Consider the following 26277-nt stretch of genomic DNA (forward strand, 5'->3'; position numbering starts at 1 on the left):
TGTGATTTCCAGTCGTAATATTAGAGCTTTAAAGGCCTGACTTACATTCAATGTGAGCTCTGCTGGCTGCCAACTTGGAGACAAATTACTTTATAATAGACCTCTGTAAGTTGCTAGAAAAATTATTTGTCTCACTTTTAACAGTCCTGGTTTTTAATGTGTTATTTTACTTCATTGCCTTCACTTTTGCTGGTTACATGACATCTAGTGAAAGTCAAAAGTAATACCATATTTTAAAGTTCAGAGGTTGGAACTTCTAGATCCAATTTTCACGTTTAAAAGAATGAGATGGTCAAAACCATCATTTGTTTTGTTTACACCGAGGGATTTGGATTGCAGGGAATTCTAGATTCTTACCTGACTTTCAAGATATGCTTCTGCTGGAGACACAGAAAACATGTCAGATTTTGCTCACATTGATCTGGCATCATGGAGCTTAGATGATACTAACTAGCAATTAAAACTTTTTTTAAGGGGAAGAAGAAAAAGAGGTGTTAGAGCTAATAATTTTATAAACAAACAAAATTTCCCATCTAAGATGCATGCTAGGGCAGATCCTGAAGTTCTCCAGTTCTTCCCAACTAAGAAGCCCCCTCAGCACTCGGTAACGTGAGAACAAAAACAACAACAAAAACATCTGATTACATAAAATGATCATACATTAAGCATTTACAGGATACCCAGTACATTGTTACCATACAACAAAATAATTATTACAACCAATAATTACAATCACTGTGAAGTCTGCCTTCATCTTTCCATGCATTTTGTCGTGCTATGACATTCAAGTAGAGGCCAGGCTTCCTAACAGGAGAAAGTAGCCAGCATACATACATGGAAGACACAACATAATTTCTACCACCTAATTTCAGTTAGAAGTCCTCACAATTTGTGACTTTTTAATTTTATAACCAGATTTTTCAAATGACTCCTCCAGCAAAGTTAGTGTCAAGGACAGAGGCTTTGCAGGAGTACAGAAGTTCTGTTGGAGGGTTTTGTACCAGTGAGTCGCTCAGCATATCTGGGCATTCTGGAGGAGCAGAGATCCACCGATTCCACATTGATTTCCAGTGACGTTATAAAAGCACCGAGCTGAAAAGTACTGATAATACAGAATATTTGGTAGAACTCGGCAGGGTTAGAGGATTCAAGAGAGTGCAGTTTGCTGTTGCCTTTCATTTCCCAACAAATTTGTTTTCCATACAAATGACTAAACAAAGTTACGGGAGACTCTCTATGGACCCAGTATTAAAACAAAGTGACTCTGAAGATGTTCAAATGTTTATGAAGAGTAATTACATTTAAAGCATTTGAGGTCTGCAAGTATTCCACAGGCACATCATTGCAAAACACTCTTTATTTATTGTAAAATCCATCTCCACCTGTATTTGTATATTATGTTCCTTAACACCTTTGGCCTCTCTACAGCCACCTATGTGCTAATCCAGCTCTCTCATCTCCTTTACATACTGAGATAAATTTACTTGATATAAACACTAGCTTTGATTATCCATAGTTTTAACCTCTGTTTTCACAGAAGTCTTTGTTTAAATGAGTAGAACATCTTAGAAATTAAAAATTATGTCTTTAAAATGTAAAATTACCTTTCAGCTCCTTGTTTCTTGGGTTTTCGGTCTTTCTTGTAATGCAATGTTGTATTTCCATTAGAGCTGATACAGCAAACCTTTAAAAAAATCACAGCACCCCAACACACACCAAACCTTAAGACAAATCAATGGCCACACTCCAGGGAAGACTGATCATTTTCTACTCACTGTATTCTCCCTGCACCTTTGATATCTTCATCATCAACACTAACATGGCCAAACAAGATGGTTTCTAAAATTGTATCATCTAGATCTGCCTTTGATTTTTTCCTCCCCTTCCCTGCCCCCTTATTTTTTAACACTTACAATATTGGAAGACTTTGTATAAGTATCATATTCATGAAAATGTAATAACAGTAGCAAAAAGTTTAATTTTGATGTAATTTCTTTTAGGCATGAAAGAAAAAAACACAGCTAGTACCCAGAATTCTTCTGGGCCAACTATTTATTTTCAAAGTATGTTAATGAAACACTTCTAAATGGCAATATTTCCATTAATTAGTTCTATTACCTTCATGTATTTAAAGGAGAAAATAATAAAGCATTTATGCAATCTTTTAAAAATCTACAAAAGACTTTTATACAAAATTTCTTCCATTTGCAGTTATTACCTTCTTTATCAAGACAGGTATGTTTTACAGACTTCTGTGGAATTAAAAACTTTAAGACCACTTAGTCTCAGCAATAAACCTCTGCAGAACTGTTTTTATTATTTATAAATAAACCCATAATTATGATTTTTGTAGCCATCTTCAGCACTTCTATTATTTTTCAGAGATGACGTAAAACAAAACAAACCACCCCAAAACCATCATTTCCTTACATATGTGCAAAACAGTATTTGTTGTGGCAGAAGAAAAGAGTGATTATTACTCTGAACACTTCAAAATTCACCAACATAGTTAAATGACTTTTCAGGACGTCTTAGGTGGACAGGAATCAGAGCAGGCTGCAGTAACTTTAACAGATGTCTCCAGTTAGAAGGGCTAAGACTAAAGTCCAAGTAAAAACAAAGTTCAGTTATTTGAATCTCTTCTTTTTCCTTGCCTGAAACTCTTCTGTTTTATTTTTGACAGACTTTATTAGCATTGACAGGGCAGGATCTATGACTTTCTTAGCAACATCTCCTTTCTTTGCCATCTTGCTCTCCAGGCCCTTGTTTGCTTCCTTAAGATCTTGCTCCTTTTCTTCTCTTCGGCGAGCTTTCTCTTCCAGGATCTTTTCTACTGCTTTTGTCTTCTTGAAATTTGGATCTGAAGGATCCAAATTAAACAGGGGAGAAGTAAACATGGCTTGGAATCTTGTATCAGCAACATTTACCTGAAGGGAGAAAAGAAGCATTTATTTTAGGTAAACTTTTCCCATGACAGCAAAGCTTTTAAGCCCAATAAAACATGAGCTGCTTCAGAAGTCACAGCTCATGAGATTCCTGGAACTGCTCCAGTCACAAAATCAAGGAGTACACAATTACCTGGAAGTCATCTTCTAGTAATTCTTTCTTTTTCATAAGAAGTTTCTTCTTCTTTTTGCTCAAATTCTGTTGTTCTACAATCTTTTTATAATTAAAATGTTTTCTAGTGTCCTCCTCATCATCCATCATCAGTAGGGCCATTTCAGCCTGTTACAAAATAGGAAAGTCCATGTACACAATGAAAGTTTTCTATGAAAAAATTCAGCGTCTCATTAATAAAGCCTGTATGAGTCTACATTTACATAAATGAGTTCAAATAGGGTCATTAGGGCAGTATTATTTCAGCCATAACAACACTCTTTTTAACATTTTGAGGTGTAGTATTAATATAAGTTGATTTCCTTCTTATTAGACATTAAAAAATTGCAAATACCCACATTCAATTTTCAAACACAGTAATAATCTCATCTGAAAATTGCACAGTTTAGAAATAACTAATGAATGCAATTTAATACAAGTATTCATATAGCAAAATAAAAGCTAACATATCTGGATTTAAGTAATTTCTAGTTAACTTGTTCTGAGAAAGAATGAAAAGAAAATGGCAAGCAACTCATCTTCAAGGACAAAAATATACAGGACAAAGTCTGAACTCACAAATGTTTCATATAATACTGATGTTAAAAAAATTAAAACTTGGCACTGCCCAACACACAAACTTCTTCTTGGTAGTTTTTGTTCCAAAAGCTCTCACTATTAAAATTGTATAGTTTTATTCCACTGGCATCCTATGAAATTCTGCAGTTCCGCTCACAAACACATAACAAATACTTGCAGAATTCATGCAATGCAACATTTTACATCACTTTACCTTCTGTTTTTCAACTTCATCTTCATCTTCTGAGGCACTTTCTACTGATTCCGGCTTCTTCTTTAAACCTAAGTGCAAATACAGGGCATGAACACATTTATCCAAGCTTATGCATGAGGGCATAATTTACCTACAGCTAGAACTTCTAAGTACATCTCATTTTCTTGCAGTCAGTATCTAAATGTCAGATGTGGAAAAAGGCTGCAAAGTTAAGAAAAACCAGGAAGACGTAAAGCAATAAAAATAGTTGTTCACTGAACAGTTGTTCAGTTTAAGGAGGCAGCAACATTCAAGTGGCATAAAGAAGTCAAAAACATGGTTTTACTGTATTTTTCAAAGGGCAGTAGAGAGAAGTATCACAATAGGGCAGGCAAACTCATGACATCACACCACTCCCAGAGTGTTTTATAGTGGAAATTAAAGTATGATTGACTCTGCTCAGACTGAATATTGTTCTGAGGAAGCTCCCCTACTCCCTTAGCTTTCAGATACACAGTGCTGATTAGACAGACATAATGAACAGTAACAGCATAAGATATTAGTCAAACATAACTTCTAATGAAAACAGACCTCTGTATAAATCCTACAAAATCAAATTATTCTCTTTGGAATGCCTGTAGACCTTGATCAAGAAGAAGGAGGAAAAGCAGAAGGTTTCCTGTCCTGAACCACACACTCTGACCTTTGAGCTTGGAATGACATTCCCAGGCAATTTACTGCAGTCCACTGGGGGTACTCTTAAGGAAGATATTTGGCTTCATTTTGTCAAGACAGGTTTGTACTCAGACTAGAAATACAGACATGCCAGACACATGTCAAGTTATATCACTAAGGAACAGGACATATTTCTTGAGGAATATTTTTTTTTCTGCCTTGACTATTCCCTTGACTATTTCTACATGGATTCCAAACTGGAAATGGATTTCCAGAAGAAACAAACCATCACCACCAAAAAATAAACTATCCAGATGCACAATGTCATCAGCTCCAAAACTGAACTGTTGGTTTAGTAGTTCCAGAAAATGTGCAGGAAAATCAGATTCAGATATAATATTGTTACCTAAACTCTACACAATTTAAGTTAATGTGTAGAAGGGAGAAATAGATGTCTTCTGTAAGACTTCAACAATTATGGAACTTTTTCCATCTTTCAGAAGTGGCTAAACTACAGAAAAGGAGCACAGAGATACAACTGGAGACAATTATATGAGAAGTTAGATCAGTGAATTTCTTTTCTTTCCACACATTTCCCAAAGGAAAGTCATTCAAGTCACCTTCCCTCATCTTTCTCTATATAGGGAATCACAGAAGTGATCCTTATGCCTTCAGTGTTTTCTGTGGATGCAGATGGGGCTGAACCAGGAGTTAGTATCAAACTGAGCTCTTCTACATGAAAATAAATAAATTAATAAAACCTTTATTTCTTACTTTGATACTATGCAGCTAATAAAACCAGCTCGGGACCTCAAATCACCCTAGGGATTCAAAAATTTGTATCACACTGAAAATGGTTCTGTTTAAAAATTCACAAATGCATCATTTTCTGTATTTTTAACATACTCCTGCCACAGTCCATATTCCCACATACATTCTGGAAGCCCCACCACACACACACTTGTTGCAAACTGATTGCATACCCTCAGATTTTTCCTAGCACCTCATCCCCACTGCCATCTTTTAATCAGATTTGTCCCACCTACAGCAGCAGGTACTTCAGCGTTACACAGAACCAACTGGTAGCTGTCACCAGCCAGTACAAGAAGCATCCAGTTTCTGCTGTAATCCCCGCTCAAGCTGCCATTCGACTCTTTCTCAGCTCAAGAATTTTGTTTGCAACATTAACTTTGTGCATCAACAACTTTCCAGTGCTGACGGTAAAAGCTAATCATAACTTTGAGACTTCAGACACAGAAACTAACCCCAAATCAAAAACTCCCCTCACAAGACCTCTTATCTGCCTTAGTCAGAAACATGAGTCAGGCTCAAAAGCCTTGCAAAGACACACAGTAAATGAATCTTTTCACCTACTTTATCTTCCAAATACAGGTTCTGCAAGTATACTCTGATTTTGTTGTTACGCTCTTAGGTCCCTGCACTCGTACTGCTCCCTTCCGGCTTTAAAAAGCCATCAATTCCTACATACATCATAAGTTACATCATGAGAAGGCATCTAATGGTTTGGAACTAATAGAAGTTACAATAATGTGTGAAGAATTCCTCAAAGACTCAACAGAAGCTACATTTAATAGTCTAATGTGTTCTGAAACTGTTCAGTGATCTCCAAAAGCAGGACCTTGCTCTCATGTTAATAAGCTATTAATTAACACTATTCAGCTATTAATTTTTCAGTTATTAATAGTTTAGGCTACAAGAGTCATTCTGTCTCCCTTTTCTAAGACCCCACAGAAGCTGATGAAGTAACAGTGAAACTGGCCAAGCCAAACCCAAGTTTTACAAGGCTTTTTGAAACAGTATGGGCATCAGTGTAAAACAAAAGTGACAAATTATTTCTTTCTTGACAATATGAAACTAGAGTTAAGCTTCTAGAATGCATCATCAAGGCTCATGTATCTGCAGCATCTGACATTTTAGCCCATGGTACTATTAAAAAGTCATATGAAAACTGTGCAAAGCAAGTACTACCATGAGCCCTGCACAGACAGCTTTTGGGGCACAGCAGGCACAAAGAATTTGTTCTACCTTGCCTCTCCCAAGATGAAGCACTCACACTGTAAGAATCACTGCCTCCTGTTATCAGGAACAAAGATGTACCCGAGGAACATACACTTTAGTAGATTTCCCATAATTTCCAATTTTCCTTTCAAAGCACTCAGTTTTTAGGCCCTTGGTCCAACAGCTCCTTACACTCTGGCTTCCCTTCAATTGCCTCAGCTTGAAAGAAACCAAGCTACCCAAGACGCATGCATGTTACAGCCAGCAAGTGAATCCAGCACTACTGCATCCCCAGTTTCTGCACTGGTCCACATGAGTCTGCAAATAAACCCCATCATGTGCTTTTTCAGCATAATCTAAAATAATCTGACAGTCAATTTAAGGGTGAAATTTCAATCGTTTAGGGGAATTGTGGAAGGCTTGTGAAAAAGGATGGTCATTTAAGTTGCCTGTACCCTAAATACAAAGTTGGCAGAATTATAGCCAAGTTCAAAGATGACTGTAACCCATTTTCCCTCACTGGATACATTGTGCTTAAAAGCAACCCCAACTATGAGACAGAGGTTGTTCTGGGTAAACTTGGTGAAAGCCAAAGCTGTGCCATGTAATTACCATTAAAATGTAAACTGGCTCGCAGCCAGCCACTGTACTGTCCCTTTAGAACCTCTCCAGGGCTAACCACATTCTGGTTTTCTCCTGTATCTCAGTAATTATCAGTAATCTTGAAGACAAAAACTTCTTAACCTTTATGTGTATTTTACTATCTTCTAAGACTCCACAAACATTAAAGTCTATTCTCCATGTTATGGACAAGGCTTAAAGACGTGCAGATAAGCTCATTCTCTGGTGAGCCCCTCTAGGACACAAAGAACTTCTCACATAATGCAGCAAAAAACATTTTTTCAGAGATTTCACAGAGAACATCACACATTCTATGACAGTACCTAGGTAATCTTGCTATTAAAGAAAAATTAAACAATTTGGTGAAAGGAATGGTTATCTTTACAATTAGTTACTTCAACCTATACACAAACCACCTGGAAAGCATGGTAGAAAACAGCACTGCATGACACATTGGACTGTGGTGTTTGTTTCTAAAACATGGACAGGACTCAGTCTACTGTTCTGTATTTCAGATTACTAAGCACAAAATCATCCAGATTTTGGGGTTTAGTTATTTATTTTATCCTAAGATAGATTTTAACAATCAGGACAGAAGCCTGTGCTGGGCAAGTATCAAATTAAAAGTAACTTACCCTTTTAAAATGGAACCTGGATCTGCATTGCTATGCTCAAAAAAAACCCAACCAAACAACAGAGTGGCAATATTAGTAAATCTGATGCTATATTCTTTATGTTTGTTTTCTTCTTTTGTTTTTATGTCATTTTTCTTCTTTTAATATACATGTGTAAGCCACCCTTAGGATCTGGCTCCTAGAATTACGGAACATCAAAAACCTACCTTTATTGATTTTGCTCAGCAAAATCACACTCAAATTTGATGTTACCATGGCAAAAGCTAATTTAAAAATCAGAATAAAAAGCTTGTAAAAAAGATATCTTAAAAATCTAAACTGGGCAAGTTGTTTTCTAAAATATTACATTTCACTATTCGAGTTTCTAAGCCACCAAGAGTACACCAGTAAAAATGTGTATCAGACTAAGAGAAAAGTGATTTCTTCTGAAAGACAACTTTGTTTATGATGCAAAAACATTTGATGTTTTTGTACTTCACCCAAGCTTCAAAGGGACCTATGTATATCTGGCTCTTCCTATATAAAAAGAAAAAGACTTCAAAGGCAATGGAGTTCTTTTCTCTGGAATACTTCAGGGAGCAGCTTGTTTTTAGCAGCCACCCCCAGAAACTGGATAACTAATGGTCTCTGGTGAAAGCCAAGAGAATATTCCCTACCACTCCATGTATTACAATAGGAATAATTTTACAGGAACAGCAATTTTAAGCAAATGACACCTACTTAATTTAATTCTGAACATTCTATCTCTGTGTTTAGTCCAGCCTGACTTTGTTTTGACGAGTCAGTATTTAACAAAAGGGCAGATTTACTTTCGAAGTCGCCTGTCTTGACTGACCTGTTTTCTCCAATTCTTCAGCAAAATACGGGTCATTGAGATCAACATCAGGTGGAAGTTCATCTTCACTCTCTTCTCTCTCAGCATTAGCCTGTAACAAAGCACAAACATTATTTCAATCAACATATAACTACCACTTAAGTTTCACTGGAATGAGATGTTCTGTGAGTAGCTAGCTATGAAGATGAAAACTGAAATACTGTACGTGGAACATCATAACACCAGAGTACACTAAAAATTGATAGTAAAGACAAATCAAGAATTTCAACCCTCTTTCACACATTTTTATTAGGCATATCCCCAAATTATGATGCACCAGACAACCATTCCAACAAATTACAGGATCAGCACCGTTGTCTCCTTACTTTATGTTCCACAAAAGCTCTGCTTGGGGACAAACTTGAGTAAGAAAGTTCATTTTGTGGAGCAAATTTCAAAAAGCTGGAGTTTGGATTTAAAAGAACAAATTTTCTTACTGGCAGTAGTGTGTCATACACCTTACTCCTTGACTTAACTTATCAAACTGAACAAGAATGTTATGCTAGACAAAGTTGCTCTGCTACTGAACAGTGCTACTGACTCCATTTTGAGCACTCATCAGCTTAAAGAAGTTTCTCATCAAGTGCCAGTTAAAACTGACATACACAGAGTAACTCAAGGTGTAGAGCTTACTCTTAGAAGTGTAATTGAGCAATGTGAGTTATATTGAGAGCAATTTAAGACTTTAGAGAACCTAGATTCTGCGTGCCACACGCTTTTTTTTTTTCCCCTTGCAATTTGAAATTTGAATAGTTCTTTGTAGCCATTAATTCTTTGCCATTACAGCTTTGGGAAACAGGTCTGTATTATTTTAGCCCCAAAATTCCCAAAACTACAATTACCATTGTCATAACAACTTTGAATTGATATGCACACAGTAGCAAAAAGACCACTTCTAATGCATTAAGAATGCAAATCAAAGCCAATTATTATTATGACTCATTTATCTTCACAGCAGCACAAGTAGATAAAAGATGTTTTGTGTAAGCATATGTATGGTCAGCAGTATGCTGAATATCCTTTTGCTCTGCAGGTTTGACGAAGTACTCTCAGTACTTCCACATGAATGAACACTGCATATTCTAACCTTAAAATAGCACTGGCAACTGGGCAATTTATTATTCTGTTTATCTGAAACAAACATTAACAACAAATTAAGAAAACAAACAAACAACTCCCCCTCAAATGGCCAGTAAAAACATTACCTTTCTCTTTTTCTTGAGAATTCTTTTTTCTTTCTTCTTCTCTAGGTATTTTTGCCATGGAGTCAGGTTATCCTTTCCTTCCAACCTGTTTTTGACCATTTCTTCAGCAGTTTCTTTGAGGCCTAGGAAAAAAAAAAACATAGTAAATTAAAAAAATGTGATGAATCTGAATTTTTAAAAATCAACTGTTTTCTCTTTTGTAAAAGAACAATCTAGCTTTTCTTCAACAAGTCTGTGGAAACAACATAAATATTGTTTTAAAAACCATCTTTATAAAGAAGATCACTTCACAGGATGTGTTTTTCCAAATAAAACATTCCTTCAGTAAAAACTGTACAAGAGTCAGAAGAAGAGCTTGCTGTGTGGTATCTGATTCCCACTCCTGCTGTTAATCAGAAAGGTCTCTTCTCCAGACATTCAACTGTGCAGTCTACAGATGCCAGAATGAGTAACACGATAAAACAAACAGATGTACACAGAGCCCTTACGTCTTATGTACCACACTATCATTAGTTAAGATTCTGAATTAGTTCAGTTGCTGAAACTTTGCCTCTGTGACAATACTCTGACAATGCTGCAGGATCTCTGCTGACCACTGTACTTTTCATTCTAGAAAAGTAAACCACATAGAAGTGCAACATGTCTGGCTCTTAATAATTCTGGCCTAACAGGATCAGACAGTTAAATCTGGATGTGTTAATTAGGTTTACATTAAATTCTGTAATTAGCAGGGATACCCAAGTTTCAATGCCCAGCACTTGCACCTGTATAGACAAGTGTGTCCTAACCTTTAAGCTTTTTGTAAATAAAACAGAATGAAGTTTTCTATAATATGCATTGTTAGAGTATTCAATGATGTAAGAATTTCACCTTAAAAATAAATCCATCAAATAACAGGAGCATTCCCATTTTACATGTAGAATACTTAAATCCAGAATAAGCAATTCATTTAAAAGCAATCTTCTAATTTTGGTAAAAAATTCCATACACATCAGGAATACTTTTCTAAAAATCACTGTATCACAGAGCACTTGGATGTTATGAGGATGAAAACTGATTTCAGATGCACCTTATACACTTTCAGCCTGTTCTTCACAAGATGGGCACTTGCAAAAACAAAATTTCATGATCTAAGGAGATTAACTGACCTGCCTTGCAATGCACTGGATCACAATTCAGTGGCAGAAACAGAATCCACTTCCCTGATCAGAGGTAACAGCCTGGGCAATGAAGTATTTTTCTCCTGCCTGCAACTCCTTGCTTCATTCACTACATACTTTTTTTTTAACTTCTGTGACAAAGCAGTCAAATATCCTATAGGTAACATCATCTCCCACAAAGTGACTAAATTATCTTGGGAGTAGGAATCCTGTTTCTGCTTCGCCCTCCAAGCCTGATATTTGTTGTCTCTTCCCCAGTCCTACTTCTAGTGGTCTCTCTTCAGCATTCTCTTCTGCCACCCCAGTCCAGCCCTGACCTGACCAGACCACATCCTACTCTCCCACCCTTCATTCCAGTTTTACTGCTTAGAAATCATAGTCAGACCTCTCCAGATGTCCTAGACCAGATCCCATTCTTTCTCCCAGATTTCCCAGTTGCCAAGTCCCCATTCCTCATTATTCCTTCCAGCTCTCCTCAGTATGGAGGAACTGAAAACAGTGATCCTGATGGAAGAAGCGGGCAGCTTTCATGGACAGTTCTACCTATCCCCAGAAGAGCAGGCAGAACATTTTTCTGAAAAACTGCAAACACTAATCGCTGGTTTTGTGCTTGCTGACACTCCAAAAATAATTCCAAGGCTGGGGAGCTAGTTACAACTTGTCTGAAATACGAAGTGTGGACAAGATCTAAAATCATATTAAACCATAGAACCATAGGAGGAAAAGAGTGGAGCAAAAACAAGATAAAGGATCCTTGTACTACTCTGGAAAGGTGCCAGAATGAACAGTAAGGGGCAAACTGTTACAGCCAAAAAAACTGGGTACTTAACCAGCAAACAAATCAGAACCACGATAAAGGAAGGATTTTGCATAGGTTCACTAAAAACAGGCCATTAAGAAACTCTCATACAACAAGAACAAATATTTAGTTATCTTCAAAGTCCATGAAAGCAGACTCATCAGCTTCCTTGAAATGGAACCACTATGACTTTGGATACTTTGTGGTACTTTTATGGAAAAAATTACTGGTCAGGTAACAACCTTGCAGATTCTCTTTGAAGATAGTAAATACAGAATTTTAAAAATATATGTCACATCTCCAGCAAAAGAGAAACCCAAAATCTGAAAGGAAGTTACAATATTTCTGATTTATTTGCCTGGAAAATGGAATCATTTGATCCATCTGGCACTGAAGAACTTGGAGGAAAATCCAGCCCTTTCTTGTGGTATTTGGCAGTCTCATGAAAGGCATCAGAGTTTCTCCACAGATTAGAATGGCTTAGAAACTACTGTCCAGACCACTTCCCGAGAATAAGAGTGTATTTAAGTGGTCAAAAGGATTTGGATTGCAGCAGGGGAAAGGAATTGTCTACTTTAGGTAGAAATATTAGCTGGCCATTGAAAGATCTAACTTATACACCCTTATTGAAATACATTTTTTTAGAATAAATTAATCACAATGGTTTCATTTAATCTTCACAAACGAGGGCAAGAAAAGAGAGGAAAAAGGTCATCTATGGTAAATACTACAGCAAACCTACATACACTGCCGTCACACTGCTGGGACAGCAAGAGAGAGGGGCAGGCCAGAATTTTTACTTCTCCAAACACTCTAAACTTGCAGAAGTTTAACAGCCTGCAACTGTCACTGTTATTAGAGGCCAGAGAGATACATTTCTGTTCTCAGGAAACCTAAATGAGCAAGTTCATCTTGCGTGTAATGCCTCACCAGAAAAATGAAACTCCTTGTTGCAGGTAGCTGAAAGGAAAGGCAAATAGAAATACTCTGATAACATTAGAATTTGTCACCCCCAAAGATGAAATTTGTTAAGTCAACAAGTCTTTCCTAAGACAGTAGAAGTGCCAGGGAGAACCCAGCACCCATCGCAGCTGCCAGGTGTGAGCCCCCACACAGCTCAGCGCATGCTGCTTCGTGCTGCAGCAGGTGAGGCCACTCCCGTCCGGGGACACACTCAGCAGTGATCCAGATGGAGATACATGTTCCATAGGAGCATTTCTGTGCTCTGCATGATCTCTGGCTGTACAGCTGGGCTTCACTATGCACTTTACAGACACCACAGCCTTCTGTTCTACTGTTCTTCTGTTCTACTTCGGATGAAAACAAATTTGAAATTTTCCTCCAAGCCTAGCTAAATATTTACATCTCATTCTTCCCAAAGGAAAAATTTTTAGATCAAAAAAAAAACCCTGGCTGAATATCATCAAGAAATGCAGTTGTGGTCTTCTCTCTCTTCACTTTCTAAGGGGAGCTTTGGGAACTGGATAAGGATTCATAGTAATTGTTGCTTAAATCAGATATGATTAAGAAAACAGATGGATGCTTAAATATAACACTGATTTTGTGCCTAGAAGAACAGACCAAAGAGAGTTGGAACTACATCTAATTTATTTTTGCTGGCACTGTGGTTTATTTAAAACTATTATGATTCAAGAATAACTGAATCATTGACAAAGTATGCTTTCTATAACCATGTGTAAATGACTGTGCCAAAACTCAAAATTTTAAATTAATTCAAATATCTGCCTTTCAATTGAAAAACTTCCTAGAGTTAACTGTTGTAATTCTTCCATGTATTAAACATTTGGGCAGGAAAATATTTTGCAATAAGTCAAGCACATTAAGGCAGAACTCGATAATAAAAATATTTCAACAGACATAAACCAGTTCTGAAAAAAATTAGGAGTCTTCAGAGATTACAACAAAAACTATTTTTGAATGTCCAGAATGCTCCAACTGAACATAAGTGGTTTTGAAATTTAAATAAGCACATTTGTTCAAGAAAAAATAACAACTAATGCTCCTCCCTCCCATAAAGAAGCACAACCTCAAGCATGTATATATTGCCAGAGCTATAAACTACTGTTCAGGATGTGCTGCCTATGCTCCACCATATAAAAAACATATATAAAAGAGTATCCCCTTCAGGTGTGCAGGACCTCTTCTCCAAATGTTGCCTGAAATCAGTAATGGCTGAATTTTTGATTCAAAAGCAAACTTAAGACACCCATTTTCACTTTTAGGACTTGGGTTTCGGACAAAACCGTATTGCAGGGGTCAATAGCCAGAAGTGGCACTGTTGACTTTGTGGAGGTGAACTGTCTCTAACAAAGGCAAGTGAACAAGTCCATGATTTCCAGAACCTCTGCTCTTCAATAATCCTCTACTTTTTCAGGGTAAGAAATGAGGAAATGTTAACATATCCTGTAAAACCATAGTTGCTAAAGTAACATTAAATACTATAAACTACCCATGTAAAATTCATTGCGCACACATGCACATTGAACCCAAAATTATATGAACAAACCTGACCCTGTGCATGGACATCCAGCTAAATTTAGACAAAGTCAGTCAAATTTATCAAGATAGGGGGTTTTTGTTTGCTTGTTTGGATTTCTTTACCATGCCTCCCTCAAAAGAGATGAGGACATGGCAAAAGTCTAGGAGTCCTACAAGAAGATGCAGTCAGGAAGGGGTTGGACTAGGTATAAGTATGCAACAAATCCAATTTTCTAAAGTCAAGTTCCATAGCAAAGAAACAGGGAGCCCATGCATTAAGGAACTGGATTCCATCCCTACTACAGTTAAAACTCCATTTCTACTAAATGTCAATGCAGTTTACTCGTAACATGCAAGGCACAGTCTTAAAGACAGCCTCTTAGAAAACCTCTTGTTCTCCCAGGGCAAGCAAGGCTAAAGAGTTTCCTTTGGTCTCCCTTAAAACAATTTTCCATCTCCTAAAATGAAGGGTTTGCTCTAGACTCCTGACTATGTTACCACATTAAGGTACCCAAACTTTTTTAAATTTACAGAACTTCTTTCATAAAATTTGCAAAATTCTTCAAAAAACAGAATGCATAACAAACAAAAAAAACCTCCAAACGTGTTTTTCAAAACCAACAGAAAAACACATAAATAAATATAAATACAAATATATATAAATACAAATATATATAAATACAAAACACGCTCCTAGCAGCAACTGGTTCATCTGTGGCTTCCACCTTCAATCTGAAAGGTGGCAACAAATCTCTGTAGAAATCTTACAAAGCTACGTATGTATGAAAACTCCTTGGCCTTGAATGCTCAGTGACACAATGAATTAACTACTGAGTGAGCAACATCGTGAATGCAAGTACTGACACACAGTGGACAGATGGAGTACAACGCTGTGTCAGCGAGCACTTGTCCTGGCTGCATGATACATGCTTTTCCAAAAGGGTTTTGACAGAATTCATGTCAGAAATTACTGGAATTATAAAAGCACGATTGAAAGCACACAACTATTTTTAATGCCCGTGTATCCTCTAGAACACAGATCTTATGAAGAAACAGGAATAAAATTGTTCCGTTCAGTTTAGTCCATTTCAGTGAACTGCTCCAGACCAGAGCATTTCAAACTGAGCAGAACTTCTGTTCAGCAGAAGTTATCTGAGTGAACTCAGAATAGTATTTGTGTAAATCATATCATTAGATATGCATTCCTAGCTGGGAATTCCCATCAGCAGTGAAGGGCCTAGATTCTGGTATGTGTCTGGTCTTGCTACTTGCAGTAAGAGATCAGGGCTGTGTCCTGACACAGGCTGCAGTCCCACACCTGCTGCACCTTGCTGCTCCCAAGAAGGGAATGTCATACTTCCCTAGTCTTTCAGCTGCACCATTTAACCCTCTGAACATCTGCCTATCTGACATGCTAACTCAGTGGAAAAGATCCAGATTTTTTCTTTTCCAGAGTAGTTCTGTTATTTTAGCGAACAAAATTAGGCTTGCAAGGAGACCTACCAAGTGCCAAGGCTGGTACAGGCAGTCAGAATGAGCTCTGGGCCAGGATCAAGGTGATGCCACAGTGAAAACCTTTCCCTTTGTGGCTATAGGGAGCTGTCAAACTGGCTCATTACACCTCAGGGAAAGCATTCAGTTTGAGTGGTTTTTTTGTCATAAAGAAAAAAAAAGAACTAGACACTCGGTTTTGGCTGTCAGGACGAGTTCTGCTGGGATGCTATATGATGAAGTTACCTTTCATTAATTTCCAATGTCAATCTGGATGTCACTATTCCCCAACCTTTCCTGGTACTTTGCTTTCTCCCAGAGCAGTTTCACTGGAAGGTCAGACTTCTCCCTTTTCTGCTCCCCCAAATCTTTAGCATTATGCAGGCAACATTTCCAAACCACTCTCCTCTAATTATACACTATGTTTCCAAATCATACTGGTTTTCATTTTTAAAAGTGCAAGTATGTTTTATGAATCTATAGCAAACACATAAATTCTACTTTAAAAAAAAGTCTATAAAGTGATAATTGAAAAAGCAAGTACAAAAAATCCTGGCGAAAAAATAATCTATAAAGAGAAACTTACAGCTGAGGAACTGAGTTCAGACATGTTATTTCTTCTATTTCCCTCACTGTAAACAATCTGGATTTCAATTTATGGGGAAAAAAAGGGTTTGTTTCTCCTACTATAAATTCAGCACCTTACACTATATCCCTGTCAGCAGACCAATATTGCATATCCTCCAAGGCAGGAAAATAAAAAAAATAAACCTTACCTGGAACCCATTTAATCTCCATTCCTATATCCTTTTCTTCCTGTTTTTTCTCTTTTTCTTGGATACTTTGCAAAAGTTCTCTGTACTTGGCAATTTGCTCTTCATCATCTTTTTGGCTTTTCCTCGGTTTGTCCTCTTCCATTTCATTAACTACATCACCATCTAGGAGGAGAGAGCAAAGTTATCACAGAGAGCCTCAAGAAAGCGAGCAACTGAAGTTAATCTTTAGGAAACAAACCTAAGACACACACATTACTTCTAAAAGATAATATAAAATATTTTCATCTGTTATTACCCCACAGAACAACCAGTTTAAGAATTCCCTTATTTAGATGAAATAAAAATAGTATCTGAAAAGACAAAAGAGAATTTGTCCAGTAAAGGAAATCACTGACTGGGCACAGCATCCTTTACTGTAATTTTAAATTATTAGAGTCCTTTCCAGCAGAGTAGTACCTAAACCTCTGAAACCAGTGGTGTAAAGCATTTTGAAAATAAAATGCTGATTTTTGACAAACAGCAAGAGTCTGTAAAAGAGATAATTATTCAATACCTTAATCTTCAGTGACTTGCTGAATGAACAAATGAAGCAAGACAGAAAAGAGGACTTCTTTTTTCCTTGTTTTTAGGAAAAAAATCAACTAAAATGTTACTTACAATAAGCTTTTAAACGAGTATTTCAGTGAAAACAGACTTGAAAAATGCTGCAACTCCTTTAACTGTAGAAACCTAGGTTTGGGGCAGGGTCATCTTTTCTTTTTCTCTGGATGAGCAGTAAAGCTGTGCTTCCTACAGTACTGAATTGAGTGGACAGCATAACTGGTGTCCAGAAATGTGTCCCAGTTCCAAGTCTGGTCTTTGGCTAAAACTGAGGTGTGGCAGCGTTCTCGCCCCATTCCATCACTGCAAGAAGCTGGTTGTTGGCTGGAGGCAGAAATCTTTACTGCCCACAGAATCACAGAATCATTTAGGCTGGAAAAGACCTTTAAGATCATCGAATCCAACTGTTAGCCCAGGATGGCTAAGCTGCCACTGCATCATGTCCACAAGTGCCTCATCTACATGGCTTTTAAATACCTCTGGGGATGGTGATCGAGCCACTTGCCTGGGCAGCCTGTTCCAATACCCACAGCCCTTCCCTCATTCACTAAGAGGGTTACCCTGCCATAAGAGGAGATTAATTTAGTCAAGCAGGAACCTGCCCTGCACAAACCTGTGCTGACTGGCCTGAGCCTCTGGTTGTCCTGTAAGTGCCACATGATGGCCCTCAAGATGACCCATTCCATGACCTCCCCAGCATCGATGCTGGGCTGACAGGCCTGTAGTTCCCTGCACTCTCCTTCCACCACTTTGTGTAGATGGGCATTACATTTGCTAACTTCCAGTCAACTGGGACTTCTCTGATTATCCAGGACTGCTGAAAAATGATGGAAAGTGGCTAAGTGAGCATATCATATCTGCCAGCTCCCTCAGTACCCTTGGGTGGATCCCATCTGGCCCCAGAGACTTGTGTGTCTCTAAGTAGTGGTGTAGCAGGTCACTGACCATTTCCCTTTGGGTTAAGGGGGCTTCTTTCTGCTCCCTGTTCCTGTCTCCCAGTTCAGGTACCCAGAGAACTGGTGTTACTATTTAAGACTGAGGGCAAAGGAGGCATTAGATACTGCAGTCTTTCCCTCATCCTTTGTCACTGCGCCTCTCTCTGCATCCAGTAAAGGATGGAGATTCTCCTCTTATTGTTAATGTATTTATAGAAACAATTTTTGTCTTTCACGGCAGTAACCAGGTTAAATTCTAGATTGGCTGTGACCCTTCTAATTTTCTCCCTGCATAACCTCGCAGCACCCTTGTAGTCCCCCTGAATTGCCTGCCCCATCTTCCAAAGTTCATAAACCTTCCTTTCTTTCCTAAGTTCCAGCCAAAGCTCTCTGTTCAGCCAGGCTGGGCTCGTTCCCTGCTGGCTCATCTTTTGCACGGCACATGGGGACAGTCAGCTGCAGCTGCTTTTCCACTTTCCTCATCAGAAGCTGAGATCTAAGAAGGAAGCATCTGCTCATTCAGAAAGCAAAAGGCAACTATGTTTTGAAGACAAGTAGAAAAAGAAGACATTTGGTTGATTCTTCTTCCTAGTGTCCTGAGAAAGAAGCTCTACTGGATGGGAACTGAAGAAATCTTTGAGCCAAAAGAGGATCCCTAGAACCTTGATAGGCAAGGGGCTACCAGTTTGTATTTATCACTCATTTTGCTAGGAGAAATTTAAGTGCCAGTGCATATTGTCATTCTTTCTCATTCAGATAAAAGTTGTGTTTCTTCTGTCAAAACTAACAGTTTTAAAACAAATGTTCAACATCGCCTTCAAAAGAACTGTAGGAGCTTTTAAATCTGTAAGCAAATAAAGCACATTTGACAACAGATGCAAGAAAGGAAAGTGAGCTGAGTATGTTCTCAAAGTTTGCTCAGAGTTCAAATAACCTTGTCAGCGGCTTTCAAGTATCACGCTGTATTGCACAACATCAGGAACCACTTGGATGGATATTAAGGCAGTAATGCTTTCTGCCAATAGCTTGTTCAAAGGCTTTTTGAAGAAAACACACAAACCAAAAAGTTCTGGGGCATTAACCGCTGCACTGCAAGAGAAATACAATCAACCTGGGAAGGAGAAAAAGGCAAAAACTGATGAAATCTAGAGTTTAAAATAAAGTATATTCTTATTGTTTTCAAAAGAAAGAAATAATAGAAGTGCTAAAAGATTTAAAAAGAATGAATTTCAAATCATGAGGCTGGTCAGAAACATTCCAATACAACAATTTGTTTTTAAAAGATGACATTAATACAAAATATAACCACATGCAGAGGCTCAATATGTTAAATTGGTGATTGGCAGCTGAGATCACGTTCTTGTAATCACAGGGTTGTGAAGAGATTGTGTTCGTAGTTTATCTTGCAATAGCTGAGTAGATGATTCCTTTTTTTAAAAAACCTCAGCCTTAAAAATTAAAGGCAGTAGAAAACTTGTAGCAGATATAACATTTGACAAGAGGTCTGCTGCAAGGCTGAATTTTTTTTAAAGATGAGGGGGAATTTTCTTTCCATGATGTAATGGCAAAGCAGAAAACTCAGCTAATGACTTGGATGCTGATGGCCATACCATAAAAATTGCCTTAAATGTCTCAATTTTATCCAGGGTAGTTATTCAAATTCAGATAGATAAAAAATAAAACCCAAAATACCTACAATGCATGTAGACCGACAGGATTAAAACTAAATGCTTCACACTCCAGTGTTCAAGAATCAAGTCTGAGGTAGAGGTTTTTGCACTGCACTACAGCATGCTATGAAAAATTAAATGTGCTGAATTCAGTCTTGAGCCAGAAAATAATGGCAAAGAAAACACTGGGGTTTAAACCCATTTTCCCACATTCTAAGCACTTCCTGAACATGGAGTTGTGCAAATCCCATTAGGTCATCCCAATGATAATAAAAAAATGGAAAAATTTAGAATATGAAATGAAGTTTATTCAAAGCCTGTCAGAGTTGATGCCTTTTTGGAAGATTTTTCAGAAAGAAAAGATATTAGAAGAAGAGAATGCAAACACAGATAACAGTAAATGAAGGGTAAACATTAATTTATGGCATTTTCTTAGATTTTTTTTGCATTTTCCTACAGGTCTTTGTAGTCTAACCATTGAGGGATGTGCACCGGGTCTTTAAACCTCCCCTTGCAAACCAGGTGAGTGTTGTAGCTGCAGCCTCTCAGCAGCTGTCTGTGCAGAGGTGACCTGGCATCAGTAGAGCCATGCCTCTGAGCCAGCCAGACCTAAGCCAAGGTTAACACTGGCAATCAGAGTCAGTCCTGAGTAGGGACTCACTGGCCTGCAAAAACACAGAGAGATGTGTTCTTCAAGTTACTGGACACCTCCCACAGTTTATACGAACTTCCTGGAAGGAATGCTGACATGACCCTTATTGGCCTTCCAAGCACCTTTAATTACAAAACAAACCCAACCCAACAGTTCCTGCAAGCATGCTTTGGAAAAGTATCCAACACCTGCATCAGCTGTATCCAGTTTCTGATGCTTCACAGAAAGAAAATAATCAGGTTGTGGTATTTGTATTCTGAAATTCCCATGATATTCCACCCAGGCTTGGCCAACTCATAAACTGCTAAATCCTCTTGCTTCTTCTTTCCAGAGACAATAATAAATAACTGCATGTTCTACTTCTGTCACCCTCCATTTCTTAGTCTTCTGTAATAGCTCTAGCAAATATAAACACATGTGGATACTGTTCATCTTTAAGAGAAAAAGGCTGTATTGTTATCTAATAAAATGCTATATTATGCATTTAAATTTATGTATATAGTCATGAGTTATTGCACCAAATAGTTCTCAGAATTGTAAAAAGATTTAATATCTGGTCTGACTCTATTTAACCTTAATTATTGAAAATAAGATTCAGCAGCATTATTTGAACAAAAACTCCTCCCTCCCAACCACTACATTTCCTTTCTCTGCACTTGTGCACCTCTGGCATCGGGGCAGCAGCACAAAACAAAGACCTACTGGGTTTGCAGAGTCTTATATCGGAAGTCAAATACCACAGGAGGCTGGGCTTCCTGATCAGATTCCTACTGAGGAGAGCAGGGATCTAACATGGAGTTTCCTACAAGCCTGGTGGTGTTCAGTAAGTGTTTGGACAACTCTTAGGTTTAGCTTTTAGGTTGCCCTTTGTGGAGTCACAACTTGGACCCAGTGGTCCTCATGGGTCCCTTCCAACTCAGGATATTCTGTGACTCCATGATTCTATCAAGACCAGCTAATTTAAAAAAATCCTATAAAAGTATTTTATCATATATTCTGTTTCAGTATTCGTGTGCTGTGCAAAGCAGAACAGCAGAAAAGATGTTGCTCTTGCAAAGATAAAAAACAGATGAAAAGCTTAGACATAAACCCCATAATGCTTAATTTGAAGCATATTTAAAATGCCATACACTAAGTCACTGGTGCTCATTGTCAAAATAGCAATTATGGACTGGATTTAATGAACGCCACAAACACTTCCTAACTGGGACAAATGTACCCAAGTAGCAGAAAATTCAGAAGCAATGTAAAGGAGAAATTTTGTGCTGTGAACCACAACATTCCAGGTCACTGAAATCCCTGATGTTACAGAACTGTTGTTTAACAGTAATACTAACATTCATGATGCACATATTTTAAGTTGAAAAAATTCCATGAAAAAAAAAAAATTAGAACAGGCCAACAAAAACCTGTTTATAAATAAAACATTTTAATAAGTTTGAAAAGTACAAATAGAAGTCCAGGACATTTTTTCCCTCCTTATCAGACTCCTACATTTCCATTCAAGCAGCTGACATTGATTTTTCCCATTTGTGCATAGCACCACATAATTCTGCTGGACGGAACCCTGACAGATGGAATCCTGTTTTGTATCACATAAGTGAATGGATAAAATGTCAGGAACACATTAAAGACATGACAACATAATTCCTCTCTTAATAACTTACTTTTCAAAACATCATTTGTATCTAGACATTTCCAGGTTTAAAATTTATTAGTGTGATAAGATTACTTAAGGTCATTTTTTTTTCCTTCCCAGAAATGGAATTTTACTCTTTAAAATTTCTGAAGTGTTGCTCCCATGGATATTTGCTTTCATCACCACCCTATCATAGATGCTGTAACATCATGGTAGCCTTGTACGTGAGAGGAGATGGAAATGCTTTACTCTGCATCCCCTGCTCCCCTTTACACTTCACTAAGCATTGATAGAGAAACTAAAGCTCACAACAGTGCAGTTTGTGAGTTTTTATGTAAGATGAGAAACAAATGGACATTATCCCTGCCAATATATTGCCAAGCTGAGTTTTCTGCCACAAGATTTCCCAACTCTACAACCAAAAAAAACTGCAATGTTTTTTTGCATGCTCCAAGCTCATCTCTGCTTGCAGCAAGCTGCTTTAATGCGGTATAAATCAATTTTAAGATCTGTTTGAAAGACCTAATTAAGGCTTAATGAAATTTTATTTGCCTTGTAATCTAGGCTGTAGGTATTATTAAGAGCAGGACACATTTCAGAATGAAAACAAGCAATGTAATAAGGAATTTAAACACTGGTGCACCATATGCAGAAGACTCAAGTACCTTGAGAAGTTAGATGAAATTCTCTTTATATTCTTAAGAAGTACATGAATCAAAAAGCATTTGAAAGATGTCCCTGTTCCTTTAATCATTAACCACCTTGCATTTCAAACTAGGACTTTTTCCTCTGAAAAGAAAACACTTCAACTTCTATGAGTCTGTAATTTATCTCAGAAATGGACAGATTAGAAGCAGATACTGCCAAACTTGACAAAGAGATGTCAAGGTACCCTGAAAAAAAAGAAAAAAGGGGGTAGGAGGAGAAATAAAAAAGCAAGAAAATTATTTTCCACACAGAGGTGCAAGCTCCTATTCAGAAAGCAACTACTGTAGTCCAGTGGAAGGTGTCCCTGCCAGTGGCAGGGTGTTGGAGCTAGTTGGTCTTTTAGGTCCCTTCCAGTCTGAACCATTTAGTGATTCTGCTTACAGGCTCAATCATTATACAACAAATATAATTGTCCTTGTAAAAGATGACATTCAAAGCATTTTCTATAAATATAACATTTAAATATTTAAATAATTTGTGTTTAAAACCCTGCAGCTAATGACTTTGTGTACATTTATCACCGAAGTACCTTGCTGCTGTTCCTCCTCTTCTTCACTCGATGAAGCCAAATAAGCTTGAAAATCCATGTCAAGAAGCTCCTCTTTGTTAAAAGTTCTGCTGAGTGATGTTACTCGCTCATGATCTGTCTCATCCCATGTGATATCTACCTTAAAAATAAGAATGCCAGTTGTAGAAGCTGGAACACTAAAACTAAACACTGTAATGTTGTCTTTTTAGGGAAAATTATTTTATACCTTCCATTCAAGACATAATATAAACCTGTTAGTCATGCTCTCTACTCACTATAATAACCATTTAGTAACAGGAATTTAATTTTAACACTTTGGAATTTATTCTACAGTCAGTTTCAATGAATTTGAACTACAAGAAGAACTGAAGAGATCTCCTCATGCACTGAATGGTTCTGTAAGAGCAGGTCCCACAACACAAAACCTCTGTAAGCCAAATTTCCTTTGTGGCAACAGATACTGGTGTTGAAGCAGCCACCAACCCCTCTCTTTTCCTCTTCCAGCAGCAATTCACTGGTGGAATCACATGCAGATTGCAATGGGGACAATGAAAGTGTTTGCGCAACTGCACCCTCAACCAGAACGTGAAACAGATCTGACTGAAAAATGATCCAGCAGAAAGTTCTTATTCCTCAACTAATCACTCCTCCAATCTGGTTCATTTCATGGCCAGATGGAAATTTTGGCTGTCAGTAGGACAGAGTAGGAATGAATTGCTACAAGGAGGGGAAGCAACTGTTGAAGCCTGGCATTACCACCAAAACGGCTCTTACCGATTAATACACTAACATCCATTTTAGGCAAATTAAAAGATTTAACTGTAAATAATAAAGTAATTTCATGTGCAACTTGTCACAGAGATATAATGAAACCCAATCTCTTTTAAAATGCAAACCAGGGTTGCAACTTGTGGGTCCTAACATGCTTAAATCTTTTAATACATTTGATGTCTTTATTTTGAAATGGTGAAGATAATCAGGAATCTTTTCCCCAGTACATATATCATTCAAAAGCTGACAGCAAAACTAAACAAATAAGAAAAACATTATAAAAACACTGTAAAGATACCTTTGATGTTCCCATAGCAGCAGATGTGAAGTACTTTGGCTTATAAGCAGCTATGTTCACTTCTGAGGCTACATCTTTTGGCTTATCATCAAATGTAACATTATCTGGAATAAATCTTAAAGGCAAATAAAACGTGTTATTCTTCAAATACATTGGGAAATTGCATAGTATAAACAGTCTAAGCTTTCATGAGTATGGTACATCAGCATGAAAGAATTAGCTAAAATAAAAAGGGGGTAAGCCTGAAAAGGGAACAAAAGAAATGGACAAGTACTCCACACATGTAAGATTCATTGCCTGGCTTCTGCAGGTCTGCTCCACAGGTTTTCAGTGTATAACAACACCCTGTTTGGGAAGTATTTCAATTTTCAGTCTGGTATAAACAGGGTTGCGGATGGTTTTTTGGGTGTTTTTCTTTGTTTTAAGAATCATCTTTTCAGAAAGTTTAATATTATTAATTATTTTATTATTAATAAAATTAAAAAGAAAAAAGCGAATAAAAGAGGATTTGGAAACAGATGAAAAAAAATTCCAAGTCTTTTAGGAAAGCCTGGTACATCTTGAAAATTATAATGAATAAGGAAAAAAAAAGTTTAAAAGACCAAAGTCATGAGTAGCAACCGAAGAACTTAGTTTAAAAAAACCAAAAACCTTGGTATACTACATGAGGAATTACTTGTGATTTTTTTAAAATCTTTGCAAATGTAATCTGATAAATAGTAGTCTACATTAAAATTTAACAAAGCAGAAGATTAGGAAAATCACTGGAGAATTTCAAACACCTGTGTTTGTTGTAAAACATTACCAGTGTTTAAAATATTTACACATTTTACATGTCTACATGTTCACACATGTTCACATGTTCACTTTAGCAAAGATGTCTTTTCCAAAATGGTTCAAAGCAAAGTAACTAAGTTCCCCTAGAAAATTATTCAAAGCAAAAAAAACCTTAACTTTCACTGATTTCCAAGAGTGTCCATAACGGAGGCCCCAGCAGACAAACAGGGCTTCTGCCACAACTTTTTATGATTTAGTAACTTTTCTGTTTAGACTGAAAGGGGTTTTTTGCAACAAAAGGAAATACTAACAATAAAGCAAACCACAATTTAAAATCCTTTCTTCCCCAAACATGACTTTGGAAATACCAGAGCATCCAGCTCATTCACAAGGGCTAACACATCTATTGCAGCTTTGTGACAACAGCAGCAATAATCTTGCCCTGTGGTAAGGAATCCCAAAAAAGAGCCACTTCTGGACCCTTGGGGAGAGAAAAAGAAAAAAGCAACAGTGCATTGTTTCATTTCCTGAATCCTATCACTTTACTTAATTGTACCAAAAGCTTGAAGATGTAATAAGAACATTTTATCTGGCTTTTCTGAAAATAATCTCTCTACGCAGACATCCTCTTGAACTTCCCGTATTACAATAAAATTGGTCAAAAAGAAGAAAGAAGAACCAAAGGGAAACCTAACAACTCACTGGATGCCCAATTTATCTTCATATCTTGTTTTGCTTACAGAGTGAAGTCAATAAAGTTTACTCCAAATTATTATAAACTGCCTTTAATTCACCCTCCCTGGCCCAACATGTAAAAATATCACCAGTGGAGTTACCTCAGGTCTATGAAAGAGCAGCTACTTTCAAATTCCAGTCCATCACATTCCTCATAAATTTTATTAGCTGTTTCAGGAGAATCACATTCTACAACTGCATAGAAGTATTTCAGTCGCTTAAACTGGTATTCCCGCAGTTTTTCCCTATAAATCCTGCAAAAGTGGAGAAAAGACCAGTCAGGTGAGCTGACTGTAACATCTTGTTCTTTGCAAAATATGTTAATCCAACTCGTTAAAAAC

The 26277-nt window shown here is 37.3% G+C and overlaps 1 protein-coding gene across 1 annotated transcript in view; it reads right to left on the reverse strand.

Moving 5' to 3' along the window:
• Positions 1-26277, reverse strand: part of ESF1 (ESF1 nucleolar pre-rRNA processing protein homolog) — a 32473-nt gene continuing 6196 nt past the window's right edge. The window contains exons 6-14 of the mRNA XM_082276680.1: positions 26038-26190; positions 24425-24539; positions 23356-23494; positions 16623-16784; positions 9898-10019; positions 8654-8744; positions 3890-3957; positions 3079-3225; positions 1-2927 (exon numbers count right to left, since the gene is read on the reverse strand). Coding sequence (XP_082132806.1) covers positions 2628-2927; positions 3079-3225; positions 3890-3957; positions 8654-8744; positions 9898-10019; positions 16623-16784; positions 23356-23494; positions 24425-24539; positions 26038-26190 — 1297 coding nt within the window. The 3' untranslated portion in view covers positions 1-2627. The remainder of the gene's footprint in view (positions 2928-3078; positions 3226-3889; positions 3958-8653; positions 8745-9897; positions 10020-16622; positions 16785-23355; positions 23495-24424; positions 24540-26037; positions 26191-26277) is intronic.

Source organism: Coloeus monedula (assembly GCF_965178545.1).
Source record: "Coloeus monedula genome assembly, chromosome: 2".
Classification (NCBI taxonomy): Eukaryota; Metazoa; Chordata; class Aves; order Passeriformes; family Corvidae; genus Coloeus; species Coloeus monedula.